The sequence below is a fragment of the Sceloporus occidentalis genome, unplaced genomic scaffold (assembly GCF_023333645.1).
Source record: "Sceloporus occidentalis isolate IW3139 unplaced genomic scaffold, rSceOcc1.0.p SCAF_14, whole genome shotgun sequence".
NCBI lineage: Eukaryota > Metazoa > Chordata > Lepidosauria > Squamata > Phrynosomatidae > Sceloporus > Sceloporus occidentalis.
Genome location: NW_028316994.1, coordinates 10,392,042 through 10,420,007, shown reverse-complemented (window position 1 = coordinate 10,420,007; position 27,966 = coordinate 10,392,042). Strand labels below are relative to the sequence as shown.

Below are 27,966 nucleotides of genomic sequence, written 5' to 3'. Positions count from 1 at the left end.
AACCCCAGCCATGCAACTAGCTTCCTTAAAAAAAACAAGGAGCAGAATTCCAAGCTGCCTGTCATCATAGAGGACAGAATTTATATCCTAATTTGAACATCCTGAGTCCCACATTATAGACCCCTTACATTATGCTTGGAGATCAAAGTTAATGACAGGATCCAGAAATCCTGAGTCCAAAGAGCTGGGTCTCTCCATTCATCAAGTATCATCGCTCTATGGAATGATTCCAACATGCTTTTTTTTATAAAGAACTTCTTTGTATATCTATGATATTAAATTGCAGAAATTGCTTGGTCAATATTGAAATAGGTTATGCAAAGCCCATCTGTTTCTATTCTAGAAGACAGCTGGCAGCTGTTAATTCTCTAAAGAGTGAGGAAAGCTGACAGGTAGAACTGTCTCTGATGGCAGCCATAAAGTCCAAGTCTGCGGGTACATAGCACAGAAAAGAATCCTTTGGGTGTACTGTCCCATAATAGTTTAGAATTGCTCTCTCTGCCCTGTTTTGGACCAGCCAAAATCTGTCAGGAAATTGGATTGGATAGTGTTTCAGGTCCCTTACAAATGTATGATTCTGTGATCCACACCAATTTCAAAGGCAGTATCCAGAATTTCATGCTCTACAACATTTCACAGATGAAATGAGGATACCTGAGCGACATCAAAGTACATTCAAAATGGCAAAAGTTACTGAGTTAGAAGAGGCTGCAGCAGTTTATCTTTGCCTGACTCTACAAGGAATAGCAAGATTCTCCCCCTTCCCCTCCCTTCTGCTGAGTTAACTGAGTGTAAATTTTTTTTGAACTTTTCACTCAGTTTGCAGTATTTGAAGTGAGCTGAGCACAAAGGAGGAAAGTGGGAGGAGGACAGAGAAACTGGGACATTTTAAATGCAGCTGAAAAAGTAGGACAGCGTATTACAATTGGCCCTCTGTATCCATGGATTTCTTATCCATGGATTCAACTATCCACAGCTTTAAAATATTAAAAATAAATAAATATTTTGAAAACATTCCAAAAGCAAACCTTGATTTTGCCATTTTATATATTTGACTGTGACATTGTATTTAATGGGGCTGGAGCATCCACAGATTTTGATATCCACAGGGGGCTTTGAACTGAAACCAAACCCCAGTGGATACCAAGGGCCCATAGTGATTATGTCTGTCCTTACCAGATCAGGACAGTTGGAGGATATTATTTCATTAATCCACACAAGAGGTTGCCAGAGCATGGATCACTGTTGCTAAAGTCTCCCTATCCAGGTAGGGCCAAAATTGATAGATATATCAATTTAAGTTCCATGCCTCATCTGTGCTTTCAGAAGGAATACTGATCTAAGAACACTGTCCCCAAACTGCAAGCCTGGTTCTTTACAACAGGAGTAGCGACAGTGTGGCTCTATAAGGTGGGTGCATCCCTGAACCTCCAAAGCAATTTTGATGATGCCTAATCCCCATCTTTTATGTGTGTGTGTGTGTGTGTGCGCGCACGCGCGCACGTGCCAATTTACCAGGGATGTTTTTCACCCAAAAAAACACCCCAAAGCCCCTGCAAAACAACCATGCATGTGGCATTTTAGGTTTTCCACCCACAAAACCATCCATGTAGGGATATACATGTAGGTAAAGGCCATTTCTCCTACTTGGTCATGTCTACGTGAGGCAAAGAGTCATAAAGTCCAGGAAATAAAAGGGAGTTTAAATTTTATTTCCTGGACTTTATGACTCTTTTTCTTCCCAAGCTCACATGGCTGAAAGGAGGAATGGCCTGCCTACATGAATATCCCTCCATACCATTTTAACTGAGAACAACAAAACATCTTAACAGGGTGGTAACTCTAAGATCATCCTATTTTTTCTTTCCCCTGTATGGTTTTTAACACCTTTGCCTGATGAAAAAGGCAGTGGAGCTTCAAAAGATTGAAACATGGTTGGTTGGCCTAAGAAAGGTATAGCTATTTTGTGGATTTTGGATGTTATGGTACTTTGCTGTATGACCAACATGGTTACCCCTGGATATGTTCCATAAGCTGGAGTTAACCTGAAAGCACATAACAAGCGAGTAGACTGATTACCAATAGGAACTTGGTAAACACTTTTAGGTAAAGTGCAGCCTCCCAGTTCTTAATGAACTGTAACTCCCTCACTATTGGCTAGCCAGATTCCTGCTGCTGGGAACTGCAGTCCATGGACAGTGCTGCTAGTTCTCTTCCAAATCACCCTGATGTTGGCCCATGGATTTATTTGGAATTTCAATTCTGCTTGGGTGGTTTTAATATTTGGATGAGTTTGGCAGGCACTCTGGAACTTCTCCCAGGTCAGAAAGCAGGGATATAAATTCAAGAATTAAAATAAATAAGTGGACACTGGAAAAGTTTATCCTCTGAGTTCATCTCCTCTCCCCCCCCCCCCCCCAAGAAAAACTGAAGAACAATGTCTCTTTTAAATGAGGTGTACCGATGTAGTGGACTGGTTTAAGAGCTGGGCTAGGATTTGGGGCGGTCAGAGTTTGAATCTCCCACACAGTCGTGAAAACCTATTGGTTGATCTTGAGCAACTCACACTTTCTCTGCTTCTCTTAAACTCAGAGAAATGCAGTGGAAACCCTTGGAAACTTTGTTGTTGTTGTGTCCAAGTAATTTTGGACTTATGGTGATGCTAAACAACAATAAAGTTTCCAAAAGAGCCAGCTTGGTATAGTGATCTGAGGGTTGGACTAAGACTCTGGGAGACCCAGCCTTGAATCCCTGCTCAGTCAGGGAATGTCACAGGGTTGGGTTGCCTTGGGTGAGTCTCACTCTCTCAGCCTCAAAGGATGGCAAATGGCAAAGCCCCTCTGAAGAAACCTGCCAAGAAAACCCTATGATAAGTTTACCTTGGGGTCACCATAAATCAAAACTGACTTAGAGGCACACAACAACAAAGTTGACAAAAGAACCAACCAGGTGTAGTGGTCTGAGGGTTGGACTAAGACTTTGGGAGACCCAGCTTTAAATCCTTGTTCAGCCAGGGAATGTCACAGGGTGCCCTGGAGCAAGTCAAACTCTCTGTCTCAGAGGATGGCACTGGCAAACCTCCCTCTGAAGAAATCTTGACAATAAAACCCTAAGTTTTTATTATTATCATTATTATTATTATTATTATTATTATTATTTGTATCCTGCCTCTCCCTGTATTGGATCAAGGCGGGTAACAACAGACATAAGAACAATAAAAATAGAACACAACAAGCCACAAGTAAAAACATAGCAAAACATAGCAAATCCAATTCCCTATCTCCCTTCCACCTTAAAATAGTGTTAAAAACAACAATTCCCAATAAAATGCTACCAATAATGTAGTCAATAAAATCAAGCACAATCACAGTCCGGTGGGAACAGCTATGCAACTGGAGAGTGAGCATTCCAAAGAGGTCAATTTGGGAAGGCCTGCCAGAAGAGATCCATTTATTGCCTTCTTAAAGGCATCCAAAAATGTTATATGGTGGATCTCCTCCGGCAGGTCATTCCAGACTTTTGGACATCAGAGAGGACGTGAAGGCACATAACAACAACAAGTTCACTTAAGAATCACCATCAGTCCAAAATGACTTAGAGGCACACAATAAGTTTCCAAAAGAACCAATATAGTGTAGTAGGGACACTGAGCGACTCTTGGGTGAGTCACAGTCTCTCAGCCTCTGAGTCCATGGACAGTGCAACTACCAATCCTCCAAATTCCCCTGATGTTGGCCCATGGTTTTATTTGTGATTTCAACTCTGCTTTAGATGGCAAACCTCCTTCTGAAGACATCTTGCCAAGAAAACCTTGGGACAGGGTCACCTTTTGTTGTTGTGTGTCTTCAAGTCATATTCGACTTATGGTGAGCCTAAGGTAAACCTATCCCAGGGTTTTGGTGGCAAGATTTGTTGGGGGGATTTGGTTGCCATTGCCTTCGCCTGAGGCTGAGCGAGAGTGTGACTTGTCTAAGGTTACCCAGTGGGTTTTCATAGCCAGGCAGAAATCTTGCCAGGAAAACTCTGGAATGGGTTCACCTTCAGGCCTGCACAACATATGGCCCAGGGGCCACATGCGGCCCACCAAAGGATTTTGAGTGGCCCACAAGGATGTGGAATGACTTCCAAGGCACCTCTGCCACTTGGCCTCCTCCTGAGGAGAGGGCCAGGTCAGAAGTGAGGAGGAAGGGTGAATGCTCACCCCACAACGCTTCCCTGCTGCCTGGCTTTCTCCTGAGAAGGCCAAGTGGTGGAAGAGGAAGAGGGGCAAAGCTCCTCCATCCTTTGGCCATCTCCAAAGAAGTCCAGGCAAAGGAGGGGAAGGCCAGGCAAGGCTCCTCCGCCATTGCCATTTGGTTTTCTCCTGAGGAATGGGCTGGGCAGAGGAAGAGCAGGATGGAATTAATATTATATTAATTATTATTAATTAAATAATAATAGTAATAATAGTTTTCTGTGGGTTTTTCAGGATATGTGGCCATGTTCTAGAAGAGTTTATTCCTGACGTTTCACCAGCATCTGTGGCTGGCATCTGATGCTGGCGAAACATCAGAAATAAACTCTTCTAGAACATGGCCACATAGCCTGAAAAACCCACAGAAAACTATGGATGTCGGCCATGAAAGCCTTCGACTTCCCAATAACAACAACAACAACAATAATAATTAAAACCTATCTGTGGCCCAAAGAAGTTTAGCCTCTTTTAATGTTGGTCCCTACCTGCTGCCAAGTTGTGCAGGTCTAGGGTCTCAATAAGTGGGAAAGGACTTGGAAAAAAAGCACCCAGCCACAAGGAAAGAGTGTGGAAGCAGTGTAATGCAACACAAACACAAACACACACACACACATACAGACATATCCCCTTCCCTCCGGCTTTGGCCCTTAATCCTTAGCAGTCCCCTCTGTGCGCGCCTGGCCGGTCTTTCAGATGCAGTGCCAAGTTTGTTCTCTCTGGGAGAGGTAACGGGGGGGAAGGATTAGGTTCCTTTTTCCGGGAACGAGGGCGGCCAGGGTGATGTCAACCGCCTGGAATCCCTGGTCCTGGGAGAGGAGGAGGAGGAGGAGGAGGCGGAGGAAGGGCCCAGAGAGGCCGGGGGTGGGCGATCCGGGGGTGGGAAGGGGGGCAAGACACGGATAAAACTCGTGCGCCTTGCAAGGCGCAAGCAGCCAGTGGCGCAAACCTGGACCAGAAGGATGGAGGTGCTGCCAGGTAAGAGTCGGGGGCGATTTGCCAAAATCTGGGGGGGGGGGTCCCCTAACTCCTTCCTTCCACTCTGATGTACATCTTGGGGCTCCCTTCCTTCTTATGGGGCCGGGGATCGGTGGTGTCATGTGGATCTACTTGGCGCAAAGTTTTGAGAAGGATGGCACCAACTTGGATGGAGCCCTTTTTCGACCCAGGGCTGCTGCTTCTCCTCCTTGCCAGTGAAACCTTATCGTTGCTTCTGGGGAGAAAGGATTTCCCTGGGTGAATCTCTGCCGCTCCAGATTTCAAAGATTGTAGCCTGTATTAGTCTGGAGAAGCAGCATGGAGAGAGATATTGTAGCACTTACTGAGAGAAAGAAGTTGGCAGCAAGAGCTTTCCTAAGCATCTGAGGAAGTGTAGGAAAGCTCATGCTGACAACTTCTTTCCTTCAGTCAGTCTCAAAGAGGCTACAAGATCTCTCTCCATACTGATCCTCCAGAAGTTACTTCTTTTTAAGCCCCCCACCCCCCACTCTTACAATTGTCCAGTTTGTCCCTGGCTTTCCATCCACCAAATCACCTGAGGAAGTACAGTGAAGTCTACAAAAGCTCATGCTGCCAACTTCTTTCTTTCAGACAGTCTCAAAGGAGCTACAAGATCTTTCTAAGTACTGATTTTACAGACTAACAAGGGCAGAGAGACCTTGCAGCATCTTTAAGACTGACTGAAAGAAAGAAATTGGCAGCATAAGCTTTTTCTACATACTCAGATGCATTTGGTGGAGTGGAAGCCAGGCACAGACATGTATCTACCATTGGTATGTGAGGATGTCAGTTCAAATTACAAATCCTTTGTGTATGGAAATGAAGTTGCAGATCCAGTTTTAACTATGGTCTTTAGTGCACAAAGGCATAGGGAACTGGGCACTAACGACCATTGTTAAGACTGGAGCTGCAACTTCATTTCCATACACAAAGGATTTGTAATTTGAATTGACATCCTCACATAGCAATGGCACATATATGTCTGTGCCTGGCTTTCCATCGCTCAAATGCATCTTAGGAAGTAGACTGAAGTCTACGAAAGCTCATGCTGCCATCTTCTTTCTTTCAGTTTGTCTCAAAGTTTCTGCAAGACCTCTCTCCGTACTGATTCTACAGACTAACATGGCTTTATCTTTGAAGACTGACAAGGCTATATTTTTGAATTTGTCTAATGTAATCAGGGTCTTGGACACTTTTATACCCGGTGATAGAATTCAAAGGATATAGACGGGTTAGTCTGTAAAATCAGTATGTAAATGGATCTTGTAGCACCTTTGAAACTACCTGAAAGAAAGAGGTTGGTAGCAGGAGATTTTGTAGACTTCAGCCTACTTCCTTAGATGCATTTTTGGGAGTGGATACAAGTTGAGTCTCACTTCTCCAAAACACTTGGGACCAGAAATGTTTTAAATTTTGTGAGTTTGTTGGATTTGGGGATATTTGCATATACGTGATGTACATCTTGGCGATGAGATCCAAGTCTAAACATGAAATCCATTTATTGTTCATGTACATCTTATACACATAGACTGAAGATCATTTTATACACCATGTTTGTAATAATTTTTTGTGCATGAAACAAAATTTGTGGGCAGTGAACCAAAAACAAGCAAAGATTTCACTACCTCAGCCACCCATGTGGACTACTTTGGATTTTGAAATACAATATTTCCAATTTCGGAATTCTGGATAAGGGAGACTCAACCTGTACAATACTGGGGCCTCATTAAAGTGATTTTCAATCCAAATCGATGGATTGATTCGACAGCAAAGCATGGTTCCCAATACCTTTGTCCTGGTCACATTTTTTTCCCTGTAAAATAACTCACTTGTAGGCCACATTCATGAATGAATTGGTTTAAAATGGACCTGCTCCAGCCGGCCGAAGGGCAAATTTAAATCAATTCCGATCCACATCTGGTTCACACTTGCGCAGAATTGATTAAGACATGGGTTAAGTGGGTCTAGCACATGGCTGCCCTCTTCACATCACTTCAGCAAATCGATTCAAGTGGGAACCAGGGTCATTTGAACCGGTTCAAACCAATTTGCAATCCGGTTTAAAAGGTAGTGGGAATCAGGCTGAGTGGTTTTAGCAGAGCATATCTGAAACATCAGCCGTGCAAGCTGGTTAAAAGGAAAGGCTTGTCCCAAAGCTTGTTAGAAATTCAGCTGGCTTGGTTTTTGTTTGAACTTTAAACTGTATGTTGGATCACTAGAGCTAGCGTGGTGTAGTGGTTTGAATGTTGGTCTACAACTCTGGAGACCAGGGTTTGAATCATCGCTCAGTCTTTGGAACCCACTGGTACTCTCTCAGCCTCAGAGGAAGGCAATGGCAAACCCCCTCTGAAGAAACTTACCAAGAAAACCTTGTTCACATTAGGATCACCGTAAGTCAGAAATGACTTGAAAGCACAATAACAACAACAAACTAGATAATAAAAACACACACATACAGCTTCTCCATGAATGAACCTAGAATAGATGATGTAGTTTCATGCCCAAGAGAAAAAGTTGTGAATGGGAAAACTTCTCCTTACTGGCCATGACCAACAATCCTGTGGTGTACTCTGCTACTACACCCCAGTTTCAAATAGGATACTTAGGCTAAGGAGTAGCTGACACACAGAGCTTGACTTGCTGACCTCTGCTGAGCACACTAGCACTAAAGACACAGGAGCAGATTATGACACTGGTCACTTGGCAATCCCATAAGGAACTACATATGTAGGAGAACAGCAGAAGAATAAAATCCAGAGGATGTTAATATATTTTTAAATGGAAGGGGAAGGTTTGAGGAATGTATGCAGAGAAGGTATAGCTTCGTGACAGCCTTGTGGGACTACACTGCCAGATTAATTCCTCAGTCAGTTTGGGGACTAGAAATGTTATTCATTGCCAAAATCATTCCTTTTTGCTGCTTCGTAACTGTATAGCAGAACCGGCAAAGGGACTGATATGCTATGGGACATTGACAAGTGAGTTCCTGTGCACATTGTGCATTTCCAGTGCACATCAGTTACACATCTTCCCAGTTCAGTTTCTTAGTGCCTCTGGATGAAAGAACATACAGTACAAGATTTTGGCTGAAGTTTGAGAGAGAGAGAGAGAGAGAGAAGTTGTTTGGCCTGTCCAACCTGTGGCCCAACTAACTGGTCAGGTATGAATAGCCAATCAGGTATGAATAACCTGCCAGTTTATTAGAAATCTTTCTTTTCCAGCCTTCTGCACCAGCAAACACAGGAGACTTATCAAGCCATCTTCCATGGCTGACTATCTCTGTTCAGCTTGGCAAATCATAGATGGCATAGGTATGTTTTCCATGTGCAATTTACATTATGGCAGTGCTGGGAAGAGTGTAAGCCTATGTGCAAGCAGGTATATTTCTGAGGCCCACAGCTCCCCCAGATTTCCATTTTTTCCCTAACTTACAAAATCTGACAGCCTCGCCAGGATATCTTTGAAGCAGCAACTGACCTTTTTGATTGATTGTAATTCCCACCTGCTCTGTAGAATATTTTTTCAAAACCTATTTTTTGAAACCAGAAGTGGACTTCTGCCTAGGTCTGGTTTTGAGGGAGGGCATTTGGGGCAGTTCGTATGTCTCTCAATGGACCCGAGGGGCAAAAATCCTGGGTCTGCCAGACCCATCCCTGCTCCAGAGTAACATGGACTTATGGCACAGTTATGGGAGCAGCCAGACATGTGTTCGGAATGTAGTTAAATAAGATGTCCAAGGTCTCCATGTGGAAAGGCAAGGACAAGACACGAACAGACAGTGGGTTGTGGGTGCACTGTGTGGTGCAGCAACCCAAGACTGAGTGAAATTGGAGCCACTGTAAATTGACCCCCATCAATGGGCGGGGGGGGGGGAGAATGCACTGTTGTGTTCTGTTAAACCCAATAAACCACAAAACCCCTTAATTGCCTGGTCTGTTATAGGTAATGTCACTTGTGGGTAGTCATCAAGCAGCCAGAGAGGAGAGAGAGTGTGTTTTCAAAATTGCAGTTTACAAGAGTCAGTGTGGTTTAGTGATCTGAATGTTGGACTAGAACTCTGGGAGACCAAGATTTGCATCCCTGCTCATGGAATGACAATGAGTGACCTTGGGTGAGTCACACTCTCTCAGCCTCTGAGGAAGGCACTGGCAAAACCACTTGGAACAAATCTTTCCAAGAAACCCCAGTGATCGTCGGAAACAACTGAAAGGCACACAACAGCAACAAAGTTGACAAAAAGCTTGTCTGCTTTCCCTTTCCTCTTAACTGGTTTCATGACATTTTGTGAATAGATTTTAAGAAATACATGATCAGGGATAACCAGAAGTCAGCACCTTTCTTAAATGGAGATCAAAATGTAAGAGGAGAGGATGAAAGAGCTGGGCAAGTTTAGCTTGGTGAACAAAGGCTGCCACAAAGAGTGAAAGGGAGGGATAGATAGGCTTGTTCTCTGCTGCCTAAGGCTACATCAGCACAGCAGAAATAATCCACTTTTACACCACTTTAACTGCCATGGCTCAGTGCTGTGGAATTCTGGGAACTGTAGTTTGTTGGAACTAGAAGAAAAAGCTCCAGAGCAGAGCTCTGGTGCCACAACAAACTACAGTTCCCATAGCATTGACCGATAACAGTTAAAAGTGGTGTCAAACTGGATTATTTCTGCTGTGTGGATGCACCCTAAGAGACAGAACTAGATCTAATATTAGAAGGAACTTCTTGATAGTGAGAGCAGTTTGGTAATGCAACCATTTGCCTAGGGAGGTGGTGAGATCTCCTTCTCTGGATAGCTTCAAAAAGATGCTGGACAGCTACCTGCTGGGGATGCTCTACCCAGGGATCCTGCATTGAGAAAGGAGTTGGACCATGAGGTCCCTTCCAACTCTGTGATTCAACGAAATTCCTTCTCCCGCATCAGGCCTGTGAACCCTGTACCTCCCCCCACCAAATGTTGTTGAACTGTAGCACCAAGCAGTCCTAGACATTATAGGTGAAGCTGAAGAATACTGGGAATTGCAGTCCAACAACATCAGGAGGCCTGTATCATCCTCACTTCTGTTCTATGCAGCCATTAAAGGTGCAGGAGCTTTTTGTTACATGACCAACAGCCCCATCTCTATGGCTTCAGCTTTTAGGTTGGCCCCCACTTTCCTCTTTCCATATTTTACAACAAAAGCCTAAACTGATGCTAACCATCCCCTTGCCTTCTCCACCTCCCTGGGTCATCCCAGTTCCTTAACTGTTTGTTGTTGTTGCTGCTGTTGCTGTGTGCCCTTCCAACTTTTGGCGCTCTTAAGGCAAACCTATCACAGGGGTTTCTTGGCAAGATTTGTTCAGAGGAGGGTTTTGCCCTTGCCTTCCTCTGTGGCTGAGAGAGTGTGACTTGTCCAAGGTTACCTAGTGGGTTTCTATGCCCACGTGGAGATTCGAATCCTGGTTTCTAATTTAACACTCAAACTGCTATACTACGCTGTAAATCTCCTGTATTCTATTCTTTCTTCTCCACTCCCCTGCCTGAGGCCCTGCATGAAAGCCATGAATGAAAAGATCATCTCTGCACATATTTCCACTTTGGCACTGGAGGGTAGAGTTAATTATTAACTGGGTATTTGAAAGAGCTTTCCCTTCTTAAGATGCCTTGGGCACCACACGTCTCTGCTTTGCATATACGCATGGCCAGGTGCAGTTCTTGGCTTTTCCAGTTGAAGAATTACAACCAGTGACACGGAAGAGTTCCTCTGCGAATGATCAAAAGTCCATTTCTTGTCCAGCATTTGGTTTCCCAGCGAAGCCGGAAATCCTCCCCAGCAGGGCATAAAGATGAGATGGGCAAAGGGCAGACCTAAAGCGGCATCTCCCTTAAGCTAGTTTTCAAGTCCTCATCCACTCCAGACTCATCATACTCCCTTTTCAGAGGGAGCTTGCCATCCTCTGAGTCTCAAAGATTGTGACTTGCCTAAGGCCACCCAGTGGGTTTACATGGCAGAAGCCAAAATGTTTTGTTAATTTGTTTATAAAGTTCTGTTTGCTCTCCCCCTGCAAGTACTTGCAAGTAGGCAAAATTAATAACAATCTTCCTGTTAATGCTGAGCATCTTTATACACACCTTAAAACCAATTCCAGGTCTTTACATGTTAAGGCTGATTATGGTGGTGCATATGAATAGTCTGAATAGGTATATGCCAAAATGTGTTGGCATATAGCAAATCCACATCCAAAATCCGCAAAACAGTGATAACTTTTATTTGGCCACCCAGAATGCACAAAACAAACATTGCTGTCAAACTTTCAAAGCTCCATTGGCTTCTTCATCAGGGAAAGGTGTTAAAAATCATACAGGAGAAAGAAAAAACATTATTATGTTAGTCACAGGCCTGCATTTTGTCAAGATGTTGTTCTTGTTCTTAGTTAAGATGGTATGGAGGCAGGCATCTCCTCCTTCTAGGAGACAGAGCATCTTAAAGTCCAGGAAATAAAATTTAAATTCCATTAGCAACACAAAAAGATGCTTTCTTTGAGATCCAGGTTGTCTCCATCCTTTGTGAAGCTACAGCCCCTTTGTTAGGCAGAGAACATTGAATTTCTGAATGGCTGTGCTTGATACAAAAACCAAAGTCAAGTTGGGAACTGTGTAGTCCTTCAACTGTTCTTGAACTGCAACTTCCAGCATTCTTCACCATTGGCTAGATTACCTAGGACTGCTGAGAGTTGCAATCCAGGAACATCTGTAAGGATCCACATTTCCTGATATTCATCTAGAGCAAAAGGAAGGAATATATAGTGTTCCAGATGTTGTTGGACTGTAGCTCCCATCAGCCATATTTAGCACAGAGAGTGGTGAGGGGAAAATACCCCAGCTTTCTTCCAAACAGGACCCAAGGCATCTCACAAAATGAATTTAAAATAGGTTATCTGAATTAAAGCCATATAATAAAAAACTAAATATGTTAAAACAATATTTTAAAGTATTTTTAATATGATATTTTAAACCTTCACCTCTGAAAGCTAGAGGTATGCCCAAGCAGCACACAGTTCATTTGGGTTTGTGAGTAGAAAGCTGAATGGCACTCAGTGTATACAGTATATACTATAATGGAAAATGAAATACATTCCATTTTAATGTATTTTAATATTTGCAGTAATAAATATTACAGGTATAAAGACATGTACTTGGCCCTCATATGACACGTATTTTGTAATGGGCTGCAAATCTAAAGCACTTTTTTCTTTCTTGTTTGAGAGGCAGTTGTAAAGTCCAGTTCCTGTCATTGTTGGAGTTGGTTTTATGACTCTGAAAGCTGCCCTGGAAACTTGCAAGCTGAAGGGCAACATAAGTCTTTAAATAAAGACAGCTGCATTTAAAAGGCTGTGTGACTTGGCTGTAACTCAATGCTTCCTGCATTCTCTACCAGTTCAATGGGTGAAAAACTCTACATCAAGCCTCAAATGACCTCTTTGGATCCCAGTCAGCCCTGTGTACTACAGGTTCCAAAGTAGAAAAGTTGAGTTTTGTAGCTAGTAAAAGAAAATTTGGGATGGATTTTGAATGGACCCAGGACATAAGTCTTCAGGACAGATAATCTCGAAATGTTTATGAAACTTTAAATGGATGTGTGTCACATGCTAAGAAAGAATAGTAACAGACTTAAGAGCTTTTGGCACAAATCTTTTACAAACCCTTACTGAGGAGATTAGGGACTAATCTGCATCGCAGAAATAATGCGGTTTGACACTGCTTTAACTGTCATGGCTCCATCCTATGGAATCCTGGGATTTGTAGTTTGTTGTGGCACCAGAGCTCTCAGACAGAGAAAACTAAATACCACACAAAACTACAAATCCCAGAATTTCATTTCATTGAGCCATGGCAGTTAAAGCAGTGTCAAACCGCATTGTTTTTGTATTGCAGATTAGACCTATGGCAATGTTTTGTGTTGTGTTTTGGGTTCTAACCAAAAATCCCAACTATATACACCAGTAGAACTGTTACAGTAAGTGATGGTACAAAAGTGGGATTGGTGGAGCTAAAAGTACAAAACTACTATAAGACTTGAGCATGAAATTTGGTTCGGTCATGTTTTCTCTACCCTTTTTTTCACTCCTCTCCCCCAACAATTGTCCAAAGTCCCCTTTGCCTATGAAAAATAACCTAGAGGCTTAGTGTGGACTATTGGCAAATACAGATGTTTGTATATATCTTAACCTTTAGTCCATTTCTGTCTGCAGTGGACTTGCCCAAACGCCTCTCCTCATCATCATCATCATCGCGGTCGCAGCAAGAAATAGCATTGAAAATCAAAAAGACACACAACCTGACAATCCACATGCAAGATGGCTCAGAACAGCTGCTGTCAGACTACGTGAGTCTTCAGAATGTGCGAGATTCTTTAACAGAGGTGTGTGTGTGTTTGTTTGTATGTGTGTGCGTTTTTGTAGCAACAGAGTCTTAAGTACGTACCTTCCAGCTGTCCTGATTTGGCAGGGACAGTCCCAGTTGATTCTCCCTTGTTCCACCTCTTCAGCTTTTTAAAATATATCCCACATTCTCTCTGTTCCTCCCACCTTCCCCTTTGTCCTTAGCATACTTCATTTGCTGCAGATTGAGTTCAAAATGCAAAAGTAGTTTGCACTCAGTTAAACTCAGCAAAGGGAGAGAAGAGGAGGAGATGGAATCTTGCCCTTCCCAAGAGGCTCAGGCAAAAGCAAACTGCTGCAGCAGCCTCACCTGGCTTGTGTGTTTTTCCTCATTGATAAATGTTCCCATCTTTGCCATCTTGTTGCTTGGCCATAAGTGTCACGATTTTCATTGTGAAACGTTGGAAGGTATGTAGCATTAGGAGTGGAGGTTCACCTAAATATCCTGAAATATCTATGAAAGCTTGTTCTGTAAAGTTCTTTCTCTCATTTAGTCTCAAAGGCACTGCAGTATCCCTTTGCCTACAGCAACGGGAAACATTTGACCCTCCAGATGTTGTTGAATTGTAGCTTCCTGTTAACTATCTTCACAAGGACTAATACACAGGTGGCCAAAATGTGGGCTACGTGTGGCCTTCAAACCCTTTTTGTGGCTCTTTATTACCCATCTGTCCCCTCCACATACCAAATAACCCATCATTTTTAACCTTAAAATAATTCTTGTGCCCTCTGGGCATGGAGAAATTTCACTGTGTTTTAGGAGACCCTCTGAGCTGTTTTAGGCCCAGTGGGATCTTTAATAATTATTATTATTATTATTATTATTATTATTATTATTATTACCCTGCCTTTTCAAAGGCATGATCAAGGCGGCTTACAAAAATGAAGGATAATAAAATACAATTAAAAACATCACAATATAAAAATTTAAAAATATCATTACAAGGGATGTTATTAAATGTTATTAAAAATAACAAAGTGGACAAAATACGCTCAAGGCACCCGATCCCATTGTATCTTGGAAGCTAAACAGAGTCAACCCCTTTTAACACTTAGAAAGGAGACCACCAGGGAATACTAGGTGTTGGCTATGCTTCAGAGGGAGGCAATTGCAAACCATCTCTTGAGTATTCCTTGCCAAATAATACCTCATGAAATTTATGGGCTTGCCACAATATGAACACATGTAGAGTTGGCCCTTGATATCTGCTGGGATTTGGTTCCAGGACCCTCCATGGATACCAAAATCTGTGAATGCTCAAATCCCATTAAATACAATGGTATAGTGAAATAGCATCTCTGACAATTTTAATGATGCCCATCTCTGACGGTTTTAATGATTTAAATGTATTTTATTATTGTTATGGGGAATTATTATGTGTTGTTTTAGGAGGGAGGGAATAATGGGATGTATTTTACAGTATATTTTATATTGTATTTTATCATATATATATATATATATATATATATATATATAAAATATTTTATTGTAAGCCGCCTTGTTCCTGTTGGAAAGGCAGGATAAAAATTAAAATTTTGTTATATTGGCCCGGTACATACTTCTGGGAATGTCCGGGCTGGTGGCAGCCTGTTTTCCTGCGGAGGGACGCTGCAGCAGCCAAACTGCCTGGCATCCCTCCAACTGAAAAAGAACCCAGAAAAAACGGGTTCTTTTTGGGTCACCAGGCGGATGTCACGAGTGTGCCAATGGCGGCATGGTGCTTCGGAACCGTCTGTCCCGGGTCATTATTATTATTATTATTATTATTATTATTAAATGGTGTCCCTTATATAAAATGGCAAAACCAAGGCTTGGTTTTGTTAATTTATAATATTTTTGAATATTGTCAAGCTGTGGATGATTGAATCCATGGATAAAACATCCGTGGGTACAGAGAGCCAACTGTACACACATGCATATTGTCCTCTGAGGTCTGGTGGGGTGGTACGTACATCCCCCAGACATCTGGACATGGCCCACCCCTGAGGTAATGATGACTGTCCCAACCACATCTGGAAGGCCATGTGTTTTCCGCCCTCTCTGACCTTGTAGCAATGGCAATATTTCATCCAAACTTAAAACAATCTGACACGTTTATTGTAAAGAGGAAATGTGATCGCCTCATGCGCCGACACCACCCTACTCCACGTTCCTTGGAGGAAGGGTGGGGTCCAAATGTCAAAAATGGGTTGAACAGTTCTGACTGTCTTGTGTGTTTTCGTTTGCTTCCTTTTAGGTACGTTACCAGGACAATCCCTTTGGGGATCCTGATTTTAACCCTCCTGTCAAGCCCTTCCCGGGGCTGCCATTGCCGACGCTTTCGCCCACAGCCTGGCTGGACCTTAGCGATGCCGAACGGTTGCAGCAGAACGTCGGAGCCTTCTCTAGTTTGCCAGAGTACCTGGCAGCTGTGAAGCGCCAACAGGTCGAGATGAACCTCGAAGCCAAAGAACTCCATCACCAGCTTGACACTTCAGGCCTCCAGTGCCTCGGTCTGGTGAACAACCTTAAAGCCATCATGGCTTCTATGGGCATCGTACCTGGCCCTGTGACGCCAGCGGAGCCGCCAGGGATCGAGGCCATTTTTGTCATGAAACTCACTGGCTACAGCATTTGCTGTCTCTACCGGGACTGGGTCAAGCGTTGCCAAAAGGATATGGCCCTCCTGGCTGCCAAATACCCTGCCTGAATTTTCTTCCTCACTGTGGCTCTTAAACTTCATCAGGTGGCACCTGAGTTGGTTGTCATTTTTGTAGAGGGGTGTGTGAGGGGGAAATAGAAGGGTGATATCTTTTTATCTATCAACTGATAGGCTGATTAAAGCCCTTTCCTTGTGGTACAAAGGTTTTAATCCTGTACCAGCACCCTTGCAGTACTGAGCTATCCATCTTCTCTTATTGTCTTCCTTTTAATACAAGCTTACAGATGAGGAATTGTTCTCAGGGGGCTGCCCAGAGCTGGCCGTACCATTGGGCATCTTGAAGCAGCTGCCTCAGATGGCAGATAGGGGTGGTTGGCAACAACAATCCCTTGACTTTTTTGTCTGAGCCTCTGGTTGTACCGAAGGACATTGCTGTATGGGTTCCTCTGTTCCCCTAAAGAGGCCATATTGCCCACTGTGATGGAAAATGTGTATTCCCAGTATCCTGTCCTTTGCCTCAGGCAGCAAAATGGCTTGGGCTGGTCCCAAAGCAGCAGTTGCCACCGCCATCACACTTATCGATAAGGCTTGGCAGCCTTATTACTGTGAGAGAAGAAAGATGGGTGCGGGGGATGGCAACCATTTTGGAAAGAAAGCACTCCTCTCCCATAGCAGCAATTTTATGAGAGGTAGATTGGCCTCTGAATGCAAAAAAGGGGAGAGAGGTTGCGTTCTTGAGGACAAGCCAGCACAGGAAATGGCATTAGTTTGACATCTACGATGAAGAACAGAACAAGGGTGCCAAGTTGTCTGGTTTCAGTCAGTCGGAACTGTTCAAACAAATTCTAGCTTCCTGAAGGAAGGGAAAGTCTTCCTTCACCTCACGCACCGTGAAATGATGTTCCTTGGTTTTAACATAGCTGAATAGCTCTGATGATGGAGTGGATTTGTGGGCTGGGAGTAGACACAAGATGGCTGCTAGTTTTTCTAATTTAAACGGTGTGTCTTTGGAGCTCTTGGGTGGCAAACACAGAGATTCAATAGGGGTAGCACATTCCTGCCAGTCACCCTTGCAAAAGTCTGCGTCTTGAGGTGGAAAATAAGTATAAAACCATGTCCTAAATGAGCAAGGATGTAATAAGTGGTGTTATTTTCACTCAGTTTAAAGCCCACTTCTAGGCTGCAGAGCATGCTTCCCTAGGCAAATTCACCCCCTCATCATTGAACTAATTCTTTTGCAAAATTGCCTCATCTGTTGAAGAGAATGGAAGAAATCTTCACCTCTTTTGGTCCTTGTAAAATGCTCACAGTAGCAATTCTGCCCTTTGAAAACCTCTGCAAGCCCTCTCCATTTAATAAAGGGTTGGGAAGTCTCTTTTCCGTACAGCCTCTGATTCTTTGACACTGGTTTTATGGTCTCTCTTTAGGGCATACGTTCCCGCCCTAAAGATTTTTAGTTTCTAATGTATACTTGGTTTTGATATTAATATAATAAAATATAATATATATATATATATATGATTATATATGTATAGCTGCCAAAATCTATATTAATATTCTTAATAAAATTATTTATAGCAGGATGTGCTATTGTCATCATTTTCCCCCCTCTGATTTATAAACATTTTGTGTAAAATACTGAATTTAATGAAGCCTATGGAAGCAACCAAGAAAGTTCACTGAAACAGCATTGGCCTATTTATTGCTCTCTCTGGCTGATGGGTTCTGGGAGCTGTAGTCCATAAAAGTAACTTTCTAAAGCTATGCCCAGAGGTTCACAAGCTGGCAGCTGGGCTGCAGAAAGTGACATTAGGCTGGATGGATGGTTGAGGTCTAATCTGCACTGCAGAACTAACGCAGTTTGACACTGCTTTAACTATCATGGTTCAATGCTAGGGTATTCAATGTATATTCAACTGATTTAACACATCTGCTCCAGTTGGGACTATCTACAGGATGACTTGGTCTGATTCAATCTGTTTTAGGAGGAGAAAGGGAAACTTCTTTAATTTGCAGCCTATATAATTTCCATCTTTCTTTTTCTTTTTGTGGAAAATGTTGAGGAAAAGATGGCATAGGCTGATGTCCTTTGACAGCACAGGAAACTACAGTCGGCCATCTGTATCCATGGATTTTTTATCCACAGACTAGCATCCATGCCTTGAAAATATTTAAAAAATATATAAACCCCATAAAACAAACCTTGATTTTGCCCTTTTATATAAGGGACATAACTTTGCTATGCCATTGCACTTAATGAGATTTGAGCATCCACAGGTTTTGTAAGAGACCACGGTATTTCTGTATGGCAGAAGGTTGCACTAGATTGTCCTTGCGGTCTCTTCCGGCTGTATGGTTTGATGATTCTAAGCTGTCCATCAGTCCTGTCCTAGCACAATCCTGACTTTACAGATGGGTTAGTAGCCAGCGCACTTTGGCTTTGCAACAGATCAGTTTGTCATTTATGAACAGAAGAGAAGCGTGAAGTGCTGTTATAAAACTGGTGTTTTGTTTTTACAGACTTTTGGGCCTGCTGTCAGTTTCGGGGCTAGCAAAATTAGTGTCAAGGGAGAGAGAAAAACCACTGATCAAAGTTGCAGAAGGGTGGAGTGTCTGCGGTGTAGACTGGCAAGGCTCTCCGTCTGTTTGGCATGGAAACATATTTTAGCACACAACAAGACTCTGGGGTGTGTGTATGCATACCCTCCAATTTGGCAGGGACAGTCCAAATTAATTCTCTATGATCGCACTTTTTCAGCTTTTAAAATGTCCACTTTGTCTCTCCTCATCTCTCCTTCCCCCTTTGTTGTTGTCCTGTTTCAGTTGTTGCAAACTGAGTTCAAAATGCAAACATAGCTTGAACTCAGTAAACTCAGCAAGTGGAAAGGAGAGTAGGGGGCAGAATCCTGTCCTTCCCAGTAGGCTCAGGCAAAAGCAAATTGCTGCAGCCTCTCCTAACTTGTTTGTTCCTCCTCATCAATAACTTTTAGCATCTTGACCACACTCTGATGTTGCTTGACCTGGGGCACATGAGGTCAAGCAACACCAGAGTGTGGTCAAGATGTTAAAAGTTATTAATTTGAAATGTTAAAGGGTGTGGTGTATGTGTGTGTTGCAGCATCATGATAAAAACCATCACTGTTTTACAGGTGGAAATAAAAATCTGTTTGCAACATTCCTGTTATTTTAGTAGGAAATACTACCGAAGGGTAGCATTTAGTGCCATCTGCTGCACTGAAAAAGCCGCATTTCAGCAATATTTTTCCTGAAGGCTGCACCTACACTGCAGAATTAATGCAGTTTGACACCACTTTAACGGCTACGGCTCAATGCTATAGAATTCTGGGATCTGTAACTTTGTGAGATATTTAGCCTTCTCTATCAGAGAGCTCTGGTGCCACAATGAACTGCAAATCCCAGGGTTCCATAGGATGGAGCCATGACGGTTTAAAGCAGTGCCAAACTGCATTAACTCTGCAGTTTGGCAGCAGCCTAAGTCATTCACAAAGGCAGACAAATCTCAATAGATTTCTAAAGCAAAGTTTGTTCATCACACAAAGATAAATTATAATAAAGTCTCCATTATTGTCATATGTTTATTTGCATTCTGCTTTCTCGCATGACTGTGCCCTGAGGGACTCACAACATAACAGCAACAATTATAATATTTCCCAAACAGTCATTGGAACAATAATACATTGTTAATAATTGGTCAGTACACAATAGTATAACAGGATTGGTTTGTGATATCTTAAATCAATCCAAATAAACTGAGCAAATTCATCCATTTAAAAGAGGAAAGTGAATGATGACTAACGGAAAAATAAAGTCAAATTGCTCCTCATCCCACAAACATAGGCCACCATCCAAACCTCTCATCAGTTGCAGTTTGCACCTGAATTTCCTCTTCCAATGCCTTCCTCATCTTTCCCTTAGGGATACACAAATTGCCTGTCCTCCTTCAAGCCCTTCACCTCCGCTCTGTTGTTTTTATTTGCCTTCAAGAAAACACCCTATCATAGTGTTTTCTTAGTAAGATTTAGTCAGAGAGGTTTTGTCATTGCCTTGCCCTGAGGCTGAGAGAGAGTGACGTACCCAAGGTCATCCAGTGAGTTTCCACATCTAAGTTAATAATAATAATAATAATAATAAGTGGGTATTTGAACCCTGGTCTCTTGAAATTCCCATGGCGTAATGGCTAGAATGTTGGACTACAACACTGTAGACCAGGGTTCAATTCCTGGCTCAACCATATAACCCACTGGGTGACCTTGGGCATATCACATGCTCTCAGCCTCAGGGGAAAGCAATGGCAAACCTCCTCTGAACGAATCTTGCCAAGAAAACCCCATAATAGGAGTGCCTTAGGGTCAACATAAGTCAGAAATTACTCGAAGGCACACTACAACAACAACTCTTGAAATCCTAGCCCAGCACTCAAACTACTCCTATCCCAGTCAATATTCCTCAAAATCCTTCCCACACTGTCTTCATGCCAAAGGCTTCACGACTTTCTTCAACATCTTTTTTGTTTTTATATGCCTTCACGTTGTTTTTTTATGGCAACTCTAATGTGAACCTATCACAAGATATTCTTGGCAAGATTTGCTCAGAGGGAGCTTTCCTTTTCCTTCCTCTGAGTCTGAGAGAGTGTGACTTGCTCAAGGTCGCCCAGTGGGTTTCTGTGGCTGAGGCAGATTCGAACCCTGATCACCAGAGTCATAGTCCAATGATCAAACCACAACATCATGCTGGTTCTCATTTTATCCTCCACTGATTTACAAACTCAACATATTTTGACCCCTTAAAACCCATGGATAAGTATTTTCTCTACATGTTCTATAGGATCAAGTTCCCATCCCCCAGCCATTCAGAAATTTCATTCCCAGTGACTGAAGACAAAGCAGGATTGAAAGGAATGATAACAACATTTCAACAAGCAACATCAGAGAGTTAAATTCCATTTGAGTTACTGTAACATGCTGTCTCAGAAACTTCAGTTTGGGAAATGTATTCCCATCTTAAATCTGTCAGCATGTTCTTTCTCGAGTGCGATAGACAGCCAATATCTCGAAGCAATGCTTTACAAATTGTTTAGGTGAACTGGGCTGAACGTCTACCTCTAGGTTTAGGTGAACTGCTGCCTATTCCACAATATGGGAAATTCCATCCACGCTTGTTACATTTGGCATTAGCTGTGTATGTGTGTGTGTGTGTGATCTAAATTGTTGTAGCCGAATTCTTAACAGGGGTCAGTTATAAGAGAGCACATGGTTCCTTTGTTACAATGGTTCCAATGGTAGCCAGTCTCTTTCTGAGCTCAGCTCAAAGTACTAGTAAAGTACCAGCAGAGCTCTGTATAGCCAGGGTCCATATAGCTGAATGTGTCTAACCCTATAAGTCTTCCTGAGTCCCAACATTTTCAAGGGAGGGCCTTCTTTTTGGCCACTTCCAGACTCTGAAAGTCCCTTACTAGGCAGACTAGGAGGACATTCAGACGTTGTTGCTTTTTAGTGTGAATATGCAAATAATCTCACCAACACATTCTGGGTTTGTTGTTCACACTATGGGACTGCATCTCTGCACATCTCTACATGTTCTGTTGCTCACACATGTTAGCACTCAAATAAGGATGGATTCAATGATGTGGATGTACAGTGGGACCTCAGTATCAGTAGGGATCCATTCTGGACCACCCCCACCCCTCGTGGATACCAAAATCCACAGATGCTCAACCCATGTTGTTCCCAATGGGAAAACGGGAGCTGTTTCTAATGGCGTCACAGCCACAAGCACACGGTGGCAAGTGGGACAATGTTGGCTTGCCATCCACGAATACTGAAATCTGCAGATGGCAAGTCCACAGATACCAAGGTCTCACTATACTTGAAACCCATTAAAGGCATGCTGAGTTTACCTGCTTTATCCCAGGTCTATTTGCATCAGTTATTCACACATCCAAGAATGTGAATCATTCAGAAAAACTCAGAAAAATGTGCTGAGATCAATTATCATGGGTATGTGGGTTTTTTTGGCAGCCCCCCTCAACTTAATTGGATGCATCTGAAATGCATGTGAACAACAAAGATTCAATCCAGATTCTACCTGGATTATTTTCCACCATTTGAATAACCTTTAAATTTGTTCCCTCTTTTCAAGTGAAGACCTTTTTATTCCATCAGGGTTTGGGGAACTGAGGGTCTTATAAGAAAATAGATCCCCCTCGCTTTTGTACTACTTTTATTCTTAGCTTTTAAATGAATGTTTACATGTGTGTATGTGTGTGTGCCTTCAAGTCTCATGTTGATTTATGGCAACCCCATGAATTTCATAAAGTTTTCTTGGGCAAGGAATACTCAGAAATAGTTTTGCCAGTTCCTTCCTCTGAAATGTAACTTGCAGCACCTGGTATTCATTGGCGGTATTGCACTAAATGGTGGCATCCCATCCAAGTACTAACCAAGGCTGACCTTACTTAGCTTTCAAGACCAGCAATTGAATTTAGGTCTAAGCTTATATTATCTTTGCAAGTGTTTTATAAAAATATATAAAAAGATTCGGTAGGATGGATCCATGGCAGTTAAAGGGATGCCAAACTGCATTTATTTCTACAGTGTAGATACAGCCCAGGATGTAGCTTTCTAGCTAGCTGATATCATGTCCCTAGCCCTCTCTACTTTAGTGTGTCCATCTTCTCAACCTGGCTGAAGTCTAAAGTATCATTCATATTATACAATTATAGCACTTTGATACCACTTTAACTGTCATGGCTGTAAATACTAGCCTCCTAGGGTTTATAGTTTGGTGAGGCACCAGAGTTACCTAGCAGTGAATTCTAAAGACCTCATAAAACCCCAAATTAGACTGTAAAACTGGGTGAGGATCCTTTTGCAAGCCAGTCAGCTTCTTGGGAGTGGGGCGAGACCTTCTCTGCAGGACTTTTCAGCTTTCATAAGGGTTCAGTTGGATTAGCTCCCTGCTAAGACAACATCTTCATATAGCTGTCCTGTACCAGTGGTTCTCAAACTTTGGTCCTCTGGGTTTTTGGACTTTAACTCCTAGAAGCCCTAGCCATGTTGGCAAACTCAGGAATTCTAAGAACTGAAGTCCAAAACATCTGGAGGAACAAAGTTTGGGAATCACTATCGTAGACAGAGTGAATTTCAACCAACAGAACTCCTTTGGAGCTATCCAAGGTCCTGTTTTCATCTGCTCTCTGCATAAGAAGGTTTCTGCCTAGACTTTACCTACTGTGACTTGACTTTATCTGGGTGTGTGTATTTGCCTGTCAACCTATGACGACCACATGAATTTCATAGGGTTTTCTTAGACAAAGAATATTCAGAGGTGATTTTGACAGTTCCTCTGAAATATAGCCTACAGCACCTGTTATTTTTTGGTGGTCTCCCAGCGAAGTGCTAACCATATATGACCTTGCTTAGCTTCCAATATCAGGTGGAATATGGTGCCTATAGGGTATTTAGGCCTTTATCTACCTTAGTTCAATTGTACCTGTCTTGATCAAATTTTCAGATGCTTACCAGCTTTCCCTGCAAGCCTCAAGTACACAAGGAATGAGACAACAGAGTTGAGTTTGTTTTCTTCTTCTTCTATATGCATGGTACCTGGAAAAGCAAAGGGCAAGAATTTTAATCCCCATTGACAGGTAGAATTTGGGTTGTGGTCTATGCACTATGGACCTGACAAGGCCCTTATGCTCAGTACCTCCTGGCTCTACCACTGCGGCTGCCCAAAAATTCAGATTTCATCTCTGCCCATATGAAATGGGCTCTGGTCCTTGAAGGTTTATGCACTACTAAGTCTTTAAGGCAATACAAGACTCTTTGTTGTTTTAGAAAATATTATTTGATGCATAAATGTAGACTCTTCTTTCTCTGGTGTTTTGAAAATCTTGAATCCTTCTCATATATATATATATATATATATATATATATATATATATATAATTGCAACCATGGTAGAAGAGAGCTGACTCATATGTGACTTTTCCCCTTAGGTTACTGTTGAACTTCCACACATTCAAATTAAAGTATTAAAACATTGGGATAGGCTGCAACTTGTGTGTATAAATACCATGGAAAACACTTTCCATCCTCTTCCCTTTGATATGCATGAACCCGTGTGACTGTTTGTCACAGCCAGAATGTATTTATCTTATCTTGGTTTGCATTTACCCCTCCAGAAATTTCTCCTCTTTCTAAAAACTTAAGATGGGAGATCAACACTGTCAGGACAGGAAAACAGTAAAACTGCAGATAACAGAGGCTGTCTCAAAGAAGGTGAAAGTTCTTTTTCAAAGGAAGTGAAAGAGTGCCAAGCGATGATGAAACAGACAGTTAAAAGTATTCTGGGAGGAAAGAGAGCACAGATATGGAACATGGACTACTGAAGATGAGAGGAAGCATGTATTGGAAAGGCATCAGCATTTAAAGCATCCTGAGAAAAGAGTCCAGATCTCAATCATCCTACCCAATGCCAGTATGTTCAGCTTGGTTTTGATCTCAAAGAAATAAAGAAGTAAAATTACAAATGCCTCTTTTCCTATACCAGTGCAAATGGGCATCAAAATAAAATAGATCATGTAGATGGTATACTCCCCCCTCCAACATTTCAGATATGAAAGCCAGGACATATGTGGCCAAACAACATCAGAATGTGGTCAGGATTGCAACAGTTATTAATAAGGAAAAAGACACAAGCTAGGAAAGGCTGGAACAGTTTGCTTCAGCATCAGTCTACTGAAAAGGGCTGAGAGCCAGTGTGGGGTAGTGCAGTGGTTTGAATGTTTGACTACAGCTCTGGAGACCAAGGTTCGATTCCCAGCTCTGCCATGAAACCTCCTGGATAGCCTTGGGCAAGTCAGACTCTCTCAGCCTCAGGGAAAGGCAATGCCAAACCTCCTCTGATCAAATCTGGACAAGAAATCCAATGATAGGGTCTTAGGGTCACCATAAGTTGGAAACAACTTGAAGGCACACAACAACAACAACAACAACAACAACAACAACAACTGGGAAAAGCAAGGTTCTGCCCTCTCTTCTTTTGTCCCATGCCCTATTTCAGGATATACTGTAAGTGGGCCAGTTTCTTTTTGATCTCAATATGAAGTGGAAGACTCTCCTTTAAATGCAAGCTCCATGCCTTATTGAGAAAGGCCCCAAGGCCTATTTCAGGCATTTGTTTGGGAGGAAGGATTTGGCAGTTGCTTGGTAACTGCTGATGCAACCCAGTTGCAACTGCTGGTGCAATCCAGTTGCAATTTCTGGTACAATCCAGTTGCAACTGCTGGTACAATCCAGTCCTGAGTGGAATAGCCTTTTCCCTACTTTTGAGAAACTGGTAAAAGAGTACTGGCTCTACAGATAAGCATATTTTCCAGTGTGATACTTCTGAGTGTAGGTTGCAAATGTCTAGCGGTACACAGGATGGTATCAGCAACCGGCAGCCTTGGGCAGCTGGCAAGGTTTCAATAACCCACTACTGCTGCCTGCCTCAGCCTTCCTACAGTGGAAATTGTGGGGGAATAGGATCACCACTGTATGGTGACTACTTATACATCACCCAATATATATATATAAGAATTCAAAGGAGCCTTCTGGATATACTGGAAAAATGTGAAAGTCCCCATTTTTATTCCTGTTCTTTCTGATTTATTTATTTATTTATTTATTTATTTATTTATTTTAATTATCATTTTGAGATCTACATGGCATTTTCTCCATTCTGAAGTATTCCCAGGGAACTCAGAACACTTCCAAGGACTTTTTATTTCCACTCTTCAAAATCAGTTTAGATTAAACTGGTATTTCCTGAAATGAAATGCACCTCCGCATGGCAATGTGTGTTTCTGTTATCCTATAACTAGCTACGATGGATGCTAAAAAGAAACAGAGCCACTTTTCCCAGGACAGCAGATTTAATAGAGATCAAATGGAGGAAAGAGAAAATGATCCCAATGTTCAATTAGCACAATACTGCCAAAGCACTTTAACACATTGACTGTAACTCTTAAATAATCATTAAAAGGGTCTCATTGGAAACTGAGTTTCTGAAACGTTGCCTGAGTCCAGATGTGAGGTGTGGTGGTGGCTGAGCATCATCCAGGAATTACAGCAAAGATGGATGTTCAGGTTCTGGCATCCCTTGAAGTCTTTTGGAGATCCCAGATGTCCCTGCCGTGTTTCCAGCTTATAGGAACACAGGTTGATGGCCCTTGTGGTCTCCTCCAACTCTGTTTCTATGTAACTCTGGGATTCATAGTTCCATGAGGTATTTAGAACATTCTGCCACAGAGCTCACAAAACTACAAATCCCAGGATTCTATAGAATGTGCTCATGATGTGATATGAAAGTGCCATGATCATGTAATGTAAATGAGATGAAAGGCATAACAGGAGGAAGTTTGAGTAGGTGAGAGGGAAGGAGGTGACCATAGAGGAGAATAAAATGCAACAAGGCTTATCCAAGAGAGGGCAGCAGCAGTCAAGTCTTGAGTCACTGGGGCACTGGAGATTGGGGAAAGGACAGAATTAAATGTTGGAAAGGAAAAGGGAGCAAGACAAAGAGAGAAACTGAACACCACCATCTGCTTCAGAGAACCTAGACCACAAACAGTTTCAAGGCCCACATTCCCAGGGCTGGCGGGGGTGGATGACACCCAAGATTCCTGGCTTCCTTCCACCACTTTCTCTCCTTCTCCGTAACCCATTCAAAGATCCCAACACATTGGTATCAGAGGGTGTGTTTGAGTCAGTCAGTTCTGAGGAAGGGAGAGTGAGCAAGAGAAGATTAGGCTCTTGTAGATAGACTTGGACTGAGGGTAGAGACTGGCACACTGCCCACACATATGCCCTCAGAAGGTGACAAACAAAGGCATACTAGGTCTTTGTGTACATGTGTAAAGGAAGTACAGTAAAATGCAGCCATGGGATCACAAGCACCCCTAAAGGCTGTTTTTGAGGCCCCCAAAAGGCCACCAGCCAACCCTCCAAAATGATGTCCTGCCTCACCTGGAAGCTTTCACCTGGAATCATCCCTTCCTTTTCGTCTCTCAGCCCTCTGATCTTTCTTTTTTCGCATGCAACTTTTTCTCTCTCAGTAATCCCTTCTTCCTTCTCTGTATTCCACCCCCTTTCCATATAACCCCATCCTAACATTTGTTGTTGTTGTTGTTGTTGTTAACTGTCCTTGAGTGGGTCTCAACTCATGGTGACCCTGTGAATGAGACATCCCTAAGACTCCCTATCCTCCACTGCTCTGCTTAGTTCCTGAAAATTCATACCCGTGACCTCCCTAATAGAGTCCACCCATCTAGCATACAACCTTCCTTTCTTTCTTTCTGCTTCCCTTCACATTTCCTAGCATTGTTGTTTTTTCCAATAAGTTGTGCCTTCTCATGATGTGACCAAAGTACAACAGCCTCAGTTTAGTCATCTTGGCTCCCAGGGTGATTTCCGGCTTGATCTGTTCTAGGACCCATTTGTCTTTTTGGCTGTCCATTGAATCCTTAGCATTCATCATATTTGAATGCTATTTTTAAATACGGTGTTGTTGTTGTTTTTGCAAAATATTTCTACCTAGGTCTCTTCCAGCCCTACAAATGAGAGACCTCCAAGTCACCCTGTTGTCATCAGCCCTGCTCAGGTCTTGCAAACTCTGGGC

General features: G+C 42.6%; 1 protein-coding gene across 2 annotated transcripts; it reads left to right on the top strand.

Moving 5' to 3' along the window:
• Nucleotides 1-5,134: 5,134 nt before the first annotated feature.
• On the top strand, nt 5,135-17,819 carry LOC149303870 (cardiotrophin-1-like). Of its 2 annotated transcripts, none has more exons than XM_089481000.1 (3): nt 5,135-5,209; nt 13,454-13,587; nt 15,880-17,819. In XM_089481000.1, exons 1-3 carry the CDS (start codon nt 5,194-5,196, stop codon nt 16,330-16,332), a joined length of 603 nt encoding a protein of 200 aa, XP_089337126.1. In that variant the 5' UTR covers nt 5,135-5,193; the 3' UTR covers nt 16,333-17,819. The 2 variants fall into 2 exon arrangements, with proteins under 2 accessions (XP_089337126.1, XP_089337125.1); XM_089480999.1 differs by having other exon boundaries at nt 13,454-13,623.
• The last annotated feature ends 10,147 nt before the right edge of the window (nt 17,820-27,966 follow it).

Excerpts from the sequence above, each read along its gene's own strand:
- LOC149303870 (XM_089480999.1), top strand. Across the intron at positions 13,624-15,879 it reads TGCGAGATTCTTTAACAGAG|GTACGTTACCAGGACAATCC; the intron begins GTGTGTGTGTGT and ends GCTTCCTTTTAG.